The sequence below is a fragment of the Anopheles gambiae genome, chromosome 2 (assembly GCF_943734735.2).
Source record: "Anopheles gambiae chromosome 2, idAnoGambNW_F1_1, whole genome shotgun sequence".
Taxonomy (NCBI): Eukaryota; Metazoa; Arthropoda; class Insecta; order Diptera; family Culicidae; genus Anopheles; species Anopheles gambiae.
In genome coordinates this window covers 6,219,051-6,230,460 of record NC_064601.1, presented here as the reverse complement: position 1 = coordinate 6,230,460, position 11,410 = coordinate 6,219,051, and the positions used below count along the sequence as shown (strand labels likewise).

Genomic DNA, 11,410 nt, shown 5'->3' with positions numbered 1-11,410 from the left:
ACGTTTGGTTCAATTATCTTTTTTGACGTTATGTCCAATTATATAGCACATTGTGATCTTCTTAATTAGGTATCAATTAACGCTTTCTGATGATGGCCGTTTAAACACCTAGTAGATATTAAGCTAACGTAACGTTGGCAGATTCGATGGTGTGATCAGTAGCGCATGGGCGTGCTAGATCGCACGTCGTGAGATCAAATCCGATTCCCCAAGAGTTCAACAATGGATGCATGATGGAGTATTTTCTACTTCCTTTCTCTCTCTTTCTCTCTCTCTCTCTCTCTCTCTCCCTTTCTATCTCTCTGTTTCGATTTAACTTCCTCCTCACCCTCTCTTGCGCTGTATTTCTATCATCTATCATCAAAAACAACTCAATGTTCCAGGCCCATCCTTTTAGAATTCCGGCAGTAGTTCAAAAATACATCGCTATCGCCAAATTCATCAAAACGGTTATTATATACTCCCATTTTGACATTACTAGCTTGTGCTTCGACACGTCCATTAGAAAACTTTACGCTCATCATCACAAACGAAGGCCCCCGAAAGTACCGCGCAAAACTGTGTCAAAAGTGGCGCAAAGGCATCACAGACAGAGTGGTGTGTATAACAGTTGCGTCCCTCGGAATTCCACCTGTCGTGACTGGGTGATTATGCCACTCATCGATTATATCCTGCTAGCAACATAATTGGAAGGCGCATACGTGCACATTGCTTTTTGGCGTGAGAGAATCACGGTTAGCCTTTTTTATGTGTTTTGACTCCCTATGGGAACCGGGTGTGTGCGGCTTCATGCGGGACAGATAGGACGATGACTGCTGCGCCTTTGGGCCGCTCGGTTTGGGTGTCACGCAACCAACATTTACCCGTTCCGGAACGAGGTGGAAGCTTCCATAATTTGCAGCACCCACGTTCGGAGCTTGATGGTGATGGAAGATTTGAATGCCCATCCCGAATTCTGCGTCTTTTGGAACTAGTTTTGTAATGACTGACGAGCTCGAAGGGAGAAGTAGTTGCTACATTACACGTTGGTGAATATATTAGATATATAGGATATGTACAAAGTTCTCTGAAATGTTGTAATTCGTTAAATGACTATGCGAATATGTTAAGCAATCGATTTGAGTTTGTTGAACATCCTCTTTCTCTGTTATTATTCACGGTAGCATTTATGTTGGATCATACCTGAAAGGAAAAAAAGCAAAACAGAAGCTCGTATTAGTTCATTGTTCTCAACGCTTGGCAGCATTTTTTTAAGCTTTCACAATGCAATGCCCCTTCATAACCCATTAAAGACTTTGCGAGGAAAATCCGGAAGACAAAAATAGGCTGCTTTCTCCCACAACCCCTTCCCTACCGCTCTTCTTCGACCGCTAATATTGCGCTCGTGCTTTCGAAATCGATTAAACTAATGAGTGAAGCTCTATCGCTACTAACGATCGTGACCACGCCTTATCTTGTACCCGTTGCACAGGGGCCGGCTAGATGGGAAGGGGTTGGTGGTAGTGGCCACCACGCGGAAGACGTTGACGCGCGGCACGCGAAATAAATCGATGTCGAACGCGGCTATTTCTGTAATAAGCCATCCTCTCCAGCGTGCAACACCGATAACAGGGTACATTCCTCAACATGTCTGCCACTTTCACTTAGAACACAGCAGCAGCAGAAAGCACAGAAGCAGCACCGGCAACAAATGATAGCAAAAGGAGTTGAAGGAGCCGAAATCGATAACCGAAATCACTGCACAGACTGCGGGGGGGGGAAAGGCCATAACATAATGCCTTGCATGCAGCCTGGGTACTTTGACGATTCGACGAAGCCCTTCGAAAGGCAAATACTTAAACAGCAATTACATCACGACATTAGCCCGGGGCTAGTACGGACATTATCCAACATTCGGGGACGGGGCTGTAGTATTCTAATTAAATTAACCACTTGTTGGTGCACAAACGGTGCGCAAAAGTGACCCTTTTCTAAAGCTGTCTTCTCCCTGGTGAAAAGATACCTTAATGTACGCGTTTGACGAAGTAAAAACAAATCGGCCACAAAACGGTCGCACTTTTTTAGGACCCCCTTTTGGTTGCAACCAGGCTCGTTTCGTGGCGGACACGGACGACGCACGACACTTACTGACAGCACGGGACAACTAGTCCACCGTGCCGAGAAACAATCTACGCGTGCCGAGGTTTTCTGGCAGAGCGTAAACCATGTCCGGTTTCCAGCTCCCCCGACCCGCTAGCCTGTTGTTGCTGTCGCTTTGGCAAATGCTGGCAAAACCTAGTCCCCATAGACACACACACACGGCACGCCACGATCCGATAGTCATCGAGGAAAACCGAGGAACGGGTTGGATTCTCTCTTTTGCACCTGCCCTTACACGCACTACGTTAATCCCTTAGGCACAACGCATGGCGTGGTAATGGTGGAGCCATGGCAGACGGGAAACTTGGGCACTGTTTTAAGACCCCCCCACCCCCCCTCCAAACCCACGTTGGATACATCGCTAGAGAACGCTTGGGCGAAATCAATAGCAGAAGCAGAAGGGGGGAGAAGGTTGGGAGGCTTGAATTTCGGATTCACCTAAACTTCCCCGGGGCAGACATAAAACGGGGAGCTTCTCGCGGTCATTAGAGTGCATGTATAGCATGGATCGGAAACCGGGGGCCCCCACGTAGCCTAGCAACCGTGGAGCAACCGTTGTTTTCGGCGATAAACTACGGGTTTAGTGTCATTAACAAGGAAGTTCATTCACCAAGTCGCGTGCTACGCTGTGCCAAAGCATTTCCAGTTCGACGGAACGGTTTGCCCCGTAGAAACTGGAACAAAACACGGCGCTGCTTTCTATCGTAAAAGTTTGCAAGAAACACAGCTGGAAACCCCTGTTCGGGTAGCGGGTATGGCAAAACAAAAAACTAGCGACCACATCGTGGGCGGTTCAATTCGCTTGCGCTTATCAAGCGGCATGGGCGCAATGATCATCAGTGATACCAGTTTATGGTCGTGCTCGGCACCCTCCACGGTGAGTGCGGTGCTTGTCAAAATCCGGCATAATCAGCACATTTAATCAATCGCTACAAGTAATGCGCGAGCCGGCCGGCACGAGAGAACTGGTCGGAGATGTTTTGCAAGCTAACGAGGGGGGTTTTGTTCTACGAAGTCACTAATGCAAATGAGACGTGACAGCGGTGACAGTGTGTATACAAATGAGTATCAGTACATGTTCCCGAGTATTGTTAAGAATCGAGTATTGTAACATCTCACGTAAACGGCTGTCTGTCGATTGTTTATTTAGTGCATCTGTCACGTTTTGACAGATGCACTACTTCACTTAGTATCTTAGTATATCATTCTTTGTGTCCAGAAGATTCTGAAATAGCCCTATGCATCCATCATTTGCGCAATATTTCTACAATAATGAACTCTCAATTGAGTTTTAAGCTGTTTCATAACATCAACCTCAGTTCCTTACCTGTATTATGGCGCTGGAAGCTCGCAGCATCCGGTAGAGGCGCTGCTGCAGCTGCTGCTGGTTTATTCTCACTTGCCGTCGCCATGGTGCTTGGAGACCTTTCTCCCAGTCGAGTGTGTACTTCCTTTTATTGGCTCTCTTTCCTTGTTTACTCTTATTCTCTCTCTCTCTCTCTATTGCGAGATGCTGTACAGTGGACGGAAGCGGACGTTGTGTATGTGTTCCCTCCTATCCCGTTTTACCGCACGATGGAGACGCACGGTGTTGTGTGTGTCTCTCGGTGGCTGGTCCGTCCGGTTCCTTTTGGTTGTTGTTGTTTTGCTTTCTATCTTATACAGAGAGAAAGAGCGCGCGCGGGGACACGATAGAACACTCTAGAACCGCCAGTCAACACTACTTTTTCCTCACAAACACACCGTCACACACACACACCGACACTTTGTCTCTGTATCCTGGCACTTTATTTTTTGCTGGCCTGCTGGTGTATTGTGCCTTTTTGTGGCGTTGCTTTTGCACGTTTCACATTTACCGACAGCCAACCCTCACTTGTGCCGTTGTTTGGCTTTGAATGTCGGTGTCGATTGTGTCGTCGGGAACTATTTTTAAATTGGCCGCTTTGGCGTATTGGCGCTGTGACCACTAGGGCACTGTCACACTAGGGCGCGATATGAGCGAGTGTGTGTGTGTGTGTGTGGGTATGTATTTTTTTATTTAATTTTTTATCCCCCTACCATACGCGCACTCTGCAATGGGACGCAATCGTCATCCGCAGCCCCTGCTCCGTTGATGGCGCGTTAATATTTCAACCCTCCCCACACACAACCACACACAAGTCGCTTTTTTGTCTGAACTTCACCTCACTTTAACAACACTTCACTCCAAAGTGTCGCGATGACTCGAACCGATGCTACCGAGGACACACGGGAGCACAGACAAACCGTGCCGTGAAGATTCGAAATGCAAAACGTAAATGGCAGCCAAGTGATACACAGCATCCGCAAGGTGTCTCTCCAACCCCCCCTTACTCAATCTCGCGCGCGCGCTTCGTTGTTGTTTCTGTGTGCACGGTTGGGTTGTTTTTGACGCCCCGACCCGTCGACCCTCGGGGGAACACACGTGTGTTTCGGGGGCGGATGGACCACAATTTCAAACGGACAACGGACAGCAGTACTGCACACTGTTTGAATTTCCACCTTTTATGCGGGTTTTACCTTGCCGTACGCTAACCGTCTGTATCTTGCGGTCGGATGTCTCGTCTGGCTGCTGGAGTTGAAATGCTTTGTGTGAAGCGAACCGCTTGGGGACACACTACCGTTCGCGTAAGGGTTTAAGAGAGCGAGAGAGAGCGTGGAATTATGGAAAGCGTTTAGGGCTTGTCCGATAACACCGCCAAGAGCGAATGATAAAACGTTGATGAGCACAGAGGACAGAGCAGCGTGAGCGTGGGGACCGTGTTGGACGGATGCCCGCGGACCAGGTGCGCACGCGCGTTGTTGTGGGGGATCCGTCTCCTATGGTCTCGTCCTCTCGGTGCAGGGTGGCATGAGATGAGATGAGCAACAACAAGGAAGTGTTGTTTCACTCTGCCTGTATGCTCACTATGGCGGTAACGCTTCTCACGCATTCGTTGATAGACAAGTCACAAATGAGGAAGCGATAATCATTGAACTCATTATCGCCTTTTGCTTGTGTGTCTGGGAGATGCATTTGTTTACAAAGTGTACGCTTTAGATGGCACGTTTTGTGTGAACAATTGCTCAAAACAACAACAAAAATCAGCTTGATTATTGGATTCTGTAACGTGATCAGAAATACTTTATCAAAAATAACGTTGCTTTTTTGTACTGAACTTGTTCTCAATTAACAATTGAAATGAGAAATGTTCAAATGAGTCAAAATATATTTATGATAAAAATAGACGTGTCCAACAATGGAATTCTTGATAAAATTATTATTACTAATAAAGAATAAGTACCACGTTCACTAAATCGAAGCATTTGTGCAGCAACATTCAAACCAATTTCAAAACATGTAACGCCCTTTTGGCGTTACTTCTCGCGCACCCAGCGACAGATGGCGCTGGCGTCGCAAAAAAGCACTATTTCGTGGGAAGCTTCGGGGAAAATGCTGCTTTTGCTTAAACTTTGCACACTCTCGTGCAAAATTCTTTGTTTTCTAACCGTTTCTTTTACTTTTTATTCATTCTGGGGGGTTTTTGCCTTCTAAGCTTATTCATTGTTCTTTTTTCATTTTGCCCAATTTTGAACAGAAGTTATTAAATTGCCCTTTTCAATTTAAAACACAGTCAATTGAACATAAAAATAAATCCCAATTGTTCCTGGTAGTCTAAGCCATCGTTTTGGAGCAATATAGTTGCAGGGAAGTAATTGAAATGCAAATATTCTACGTGCGACCATAATATAATAGTAGAAATATGGATATTCTTTAAACTCGAAGTTTTCTCAACTACTTATGTGACTAAGCATCATCTTAGAAATAGAGAGAACTAAAATGAACCATTTTTGACACGAAATTCCTTCCCAAAATTCTAATCCCCAAGTGTTCGGACATGTTGATGTTGCACCCTCCCCCCTTTTCCCCAAACCAACAAACGCACGGCGCAACCGGCACGATGACCTCTTTATGTAGAAATTTATTTAAATCTTAACAGAAAAATAGTAATAACCGTTTCCGCATGTTCCCGATCTTGTTGGTAAACACGGTGAAATCGTTTTGCTTTGCTGTTTTGCACAAATATTGCTGCTGCACTTTGTTTGTTGTTCAGCGTTTGTGTTTGCTTCTTATTCTTGGTTTGTTTTTCTTTTTTTTTTTGTTTGTTTGTTTTTGCATTTGTATGTGTGTTCACTTTGCTGCTGCTGTTGCTGCTGACTTCAACTGGAAAAACTCAGTGTTTTGCTGGTGTTGTTCGCAGATGTGTTGCTGGTGTTGTCAAGTTCGCCAGGTTGTTTCCATCGTTGCTGTCTGTCTTGTTTCCGATAGTGAGGATGGTGTTGTTCTCTCTTTTGATATTTTGTATTATATAAATAGCTCGCTTAAGGCTTGTGGTCACACAATCTCTGAAGAAATGCTGAAAATAGCAAAGATGGGAGAGAGGAAAAGAAGAAGAAGAAATGTGTTATTTGTGTAAACGAGAGAGAAAGAGAGAGGGCAAATAGGGCGATAGGCTGAGCGTTTTTCCTTCGCGCAAGCACGAACGCCCCGTGCGCATGATGCGTTATTTTGCGACGGCGCACGGGCGCGCCGCATAAGCGATTGCGTAAGACAGGCAGGATTGCGCGAGTTTTGGTCGCCCCATTTTTGGCAACCGCTGCTGCCTACTGCTCCGCACCCACGCAATCTGGGCGAGCAGTGCGAGTAATTGGGTTGAGAAGGGGAGGGGGGAGCAGGCTCGGTAATGGGAAGAACAAGTGGGATGAAAGATGAAGGGTGGAAGTTTTCTTAGCGTATCACAAAATTAGCACAGGAGAGTTTGGTGTGCGGTTTTTGAAGATGGTGGAGATGAATTCCTCATACAGCCGACGAGGAGCAAGCGCATAAGCGAAACAAAGTATTTTAAAACATATACTTACGAATACTCTTTTGTGTGTGTTTGCTTGTATGATGACATATTAAGTGGAGACTTTTGAAAAGTACACAATTGAGTTAGCGACGAATTTACTTGACGTGGTCAATGACGACCATGTTGTCCATCATCTTCTTGAGGAACGCTGTTGGGCGCCGATCCGAAGTTCCGTCCGATTCGTTACATACATTCGTGGTTTTACATACAACATGGAAGGTGTGTGTGTCACATTTAGGTTCGTGGTATAACACAACAGGATGGGGGGAATACGAGATACGTGGTGACAAGGTTACAAACAGTTTTGTTCCAGTGTGTCGGATACATGTACATGTAAATAGATATAGATGGTCGTAATTAGCACAGATTCCCAGGCTTTCCCCCTAGATCCCAAGAATACTGGTCTTCAACGGGCATTGACAAACGCTGATTGACTGACAGTCTGAAGTATATATATGGGAAGATTTTGGTGGCGATACTTACGTGCGTATGGGATGTTGCCGTCATCATCCTCCGGGTCCATGCAGTCCTTCATGACGTTGTCCAGCTCCACATCATCCAGTCGCTCACCTGCGGCGGAGGAGACAGGGATGCAAATACAGGGTCGGTTAACGTTTGACTTCCTGGGCGAACGTCATTAGCAGTCCTCCCCCGTCCACTTACCGAGAGCCGTTAAGCTGTGGGTCAGTTCTGCGAGCAGCATGGTGCCATCCTCATTCTTGTCGTACAGCTTCAGACACTCCAGGAAGTCCTCGTAGCAGCCCTGTTCCTTCTCCTTCTTGACCTGCGAGAAGATTGGCAGGAATTCCTCGAACTTGATCTTCTTCTCACCGCGCTTCTGGGTGCCGCCCATCTTGCCGATCAGCTCGATGGTTGGGTTCAGGTTCAGGGCGCGAAGAGCGTTGCCAAGATCCATGGCATCCATCTGGCCGGAACCTTCCCAATCGTAGACGGAGAAGACGAACTGCGCCTCTGCAAGAGGTGCGTTTAACACCGCGTTAGTAAAAACAAAAACCATCCAAAAACCACCACCACTGTATACACTCTAGCTACTAGCTACACTACTCACTCTCAATTTCAACATCCTTCAGATCGTTGGCCTGACAGTGGGGAACGGATATTCAGCCAGATGTTTAGAGAATACCGGGATACCGCGGCCGGGAATGGAAAAAAGTGTCCCCCAAAGACAGGGGGGAAAAGAAAGATAGAAACCAACGTTAGCAACTTCATTTTCTGCGTGCGCATGCCTATTGCTGGGGCGGGAGGGGCTTGAGTCAGCTAGCGACTGCCATATAAGGTCACACCAAACGGGAACTTCATTCCGTTTCTTCGCTTCTAAACTTCTAAAACCACACAGCAGCGTATTTCGTACTTTCGCGTCTTTCGGTATCACACTTATCAGTCAGTCAGCACTGATTCAAATCGAACAGTAAGTCTTCCAATGGAACAAACAATCAGACGTTGCGTAGATGTTGAGATTGTATTCTCCAACCAATACTTTGGATGCTGCGCTGTAGCAAGACATCAACTCCCTTTTGGATGCCTTTGCGCCAAACTCACCATTTTGTGATCTTGTGTAGCTCGCGGACCGACTCGGACTCAACTGCGTACTTTTCCAAACCACTGTTCACAGAGCACTGAAGTGATCACATTCACGAAATATATTTAGCATTCGCAGGTTGGGTAGACGGTGGCCCGACCCCGAACCCGATCGGTCGGTCCGCTGCGCTTCCCTGTCGGGTGCGCCCAACCGTCGGACATGCGCCCTGCACGCGCGCCGTTGGTGTGCGCGCACACCGTTCTCTCCCATCTCTGTCCCGTCCACGCGGGAGGGGAAGGTATGGGGGGGGGGAGGTTCCTTGGCACTGTTCGCACAGTGTGTTGGTCAAGCCATTAGACACGATGTGATGGGGTGGCGTTTCCAACGGACATTTTCGGGCTAGTCTCCGTCGTCCCCCTCCCCTTTTTGAACCGCCGTCGTCGTCTAGGTTTGTGGGACTTGTTTTTCTTGTGCGCTGTGTTGATCTGGGGCGGGAGTTGATGTTTTCTCTCGCTTTCGTAACAGAGTTTCGGGCTATTTAGCGAACCAAAGGTGTGCGTAATCGTTCCTATCTTTTCCTGCTCCCATGCTCCCAACTGCTCTTTGCAGTTGTCTGTCTCACTTCCTCATTCCCGCAGACGGCCGGCGAAAGGCCCCGCATTTGCCCAGAAACGGATTCGTCGATCGCGTTTGCATCTCCTCTCTAAGCATCTCGTTTGCCGGCTTGGGCGTTTGGTGCCACCGCGCGCTCGCTGGTCTATTTTTAATCCCGAAGGCAAACTGTGCCGCACTGGCCGCACCATGGCAAACCCACACACACGGGGCTAGTATTTATCGGCAGGGAAGAACAGACCCGCCGCTCCCACTCCCGCTTTGCCCCCTCTCCCCATTGACGGAGTGTTCTGGATCTAAGCCGATCGCCGACCAGCGACTATTTTTACGAGAGTCTATGACCAAAAACACAACACAGCGTTGCAATGGGACGAGGGAGGAGAGCAAGGGGACAGAGGAGGATGGATGACGATCGCATCCTTGGCATCGGCATCGGGCAACAGCAGCAGCAAGTAGCTATGTTGGGCCATCTGCCCGGAATGAAGATGATTGGCTGCATCGGAATGTACTGCGATCGTCGCTCGGATGGCAAAGTGCAACCGCATTATTCGGGGGTAAAGGGCGTTATGATGGATGATGGCGTTTTTTTTGGAAATTTCAGTTATTTGCTGATCAAGAATAAGTAGCATTATAATACTTCTTCAACGGTGGGAACGATGGTTGGTCGGGAGAAAAACAAACGCACATAGTGAGACATTTGGCCTTGGTGTTGGGCATGGCAGAGGCATTAAAAAAACAAGGTGGAACAGAAATCACTTTGAAAAATGTGCGAAACGTAAACAAGTTGCTGATGGTTTTCCACCTCTACATGAAAAGACCCTCGAGTAGTTTTAGGTGTGTGAATTTAGAACTTACATGATGAGTTATTGGATTTATGTTTTAATTATTTATGATATTCAACAGTTCTTAAACAGACACATATTATTCGAAAAGAACGTCCTTAAAAGCCGTATTACACGGACAAACATATATACAAACGTTTGCGGCTAAATGTTGACTCTAAAGTACAAATTCTTGACGGATGCATCAATGTCTTATGCTCATATTTTTTCTGTTGGATTTGAATTTAGTAGAAATCGTGATGGATTCATAAAGAATTTATAAAAAATATTATTATTATTATTATTATTATTATTATTATTATTATTATTATTATTATTATTATTATTATTATTATTATTATTATTATTATTATTATTATTATTATTATTATTATTATTATTATTATTATTATTATTATTATTATTATTATTATTATTATTATTATTATTATTATTATTATTATTATTATTATTATTACTATTATTATTATTATTATTATTATTATTATTATTATTATTATTATTATTATTATTATTATTATTATTATTATTATTATTAGCTCATATCGATGGAGATTTATAGTGCTTAAATGCACATCAACATAGCGGACTCCACTGAAAGGTTCAAATTCTCAATGTTAATCGTACTATTTTCGTGTGTGTTTATTTATTTGGACTTAAATTCACTAATTTTGGAAGCAAATTGATGGCAACGAGACCAAAACTGACACTTGAGAGAGGGACACATTTAATGGCAACGAACGTAAAGATGTAAATTATACAAAATGAAATGCAAGCAACAGTTTCCAACCAGTTCTAAGCTGAACCAAGCATCACAACAGCACCGATTGCAGCCAGTCTCACGCCACAGTCGATGCGCCTCGGACACAATATATTTAGAAACCGAAACCAAAGCTTTCCACACTGCTGGTCAGCTGTAATTTAATTAATGTTGCTTCCTACAGCACTCTCTGCACATTCGGTTCGGACACTGCTGAGTCGTCCTCCCCATTAGTGGTGCCATAATTGCCGCTCGATGGAAGAAATATGGACCCGAGTGCGCTTGGATGCAGTTGAAACGCGATCGTGTGATGGTGCAAAAATAAATGTCCACCCATTAATGAGAAGTCGTGCGAGCATTAGTGAGGCTGTCGCATGCCCTAACCGGGTAAGATGATATATGAAGACAAATTAAATCACATCGAAGCGAATGACGAAAAAAAAAGCTGAAGTTGCTTTCGGCTGGACATCTTCACTCGCTTCCCAACAGAATTCCTATCGCCATCTCCTTCTTCTACGTAGACACCCGCGATCAACGTCACGTAGAGCTGGTCGACTCGTCCACACACCTGTAACCGATGTAATAATACGGACGCATGCTGCTGTGCACA

At 45.6% G+C, this 11,410-nt stretch overlaps 1 protein-coding gene across 2 annotated transcripts; it reads right to left on the bottom strand.

The window, feature by feature from the left end:
* Window positions 1-6,099: 6,099 nt before the first annotated feature.
* On the bottom strand, window positions 6,100-9,265 carry LOC1281600 (myosin light chain alkali). Of its 2 annotated transcripts, XM_321541.6 has the most exons (6): window positions 8,607-8,754; window positions 8,116-8,146; window positions 7,710-8,018; window positions 7,530-7,616; window positions 7,057-7,194; window positions 6,488-6,554 (listed from the first exon to the last, which is right to left on the bottom strand). In XM_321541.6, exons 1-5 carry the CDS (start codon window positions 8,607-8,609, stop codon window positions 7,142-7,144), a joined length of 483 nt encoding a protein of 160 aa, XP_321541.5. In that variant the 5' UTR covers window positions 8,610-8,754; the 3' UTR covers window positions 6,488-6,554; window positions 7,057-7,141. The 2 variants fall into 2 exon arrangements, with proteins under 2 accessions (XP_003435881.2, XP_321541.5); XM_003435833.2 differs by lacking the exon at window positions 7,057-7,194 and having other exon boundaries at window positions 6,100-6,554; window positions 8,607-9,265.
* Between the last annotated feature and the right edge of the window lie 2,145 nt (window positions 9,266-11,410).

Excerpts from the sequence above, each read along its gene's own strand:
- LOC1281600 (XM_321541.6), bottom strand. Across the intron at positions 8,019-8,115 it reads GAAGGATGTTGAAATTGAGA|AGGCGCAGTTCGTCTTCTCC; the intron begins GTGAGTAGTGTA and ends CACCTCTTGCAG. Across the intron at positions 7,617-7,709 it reads CCACAGCTTAACGGCTCTCG|GTGAGCGACTGGATGATGTG; the intron begins GTAAGTGGACGG and ends CCTCCGCCGCAG.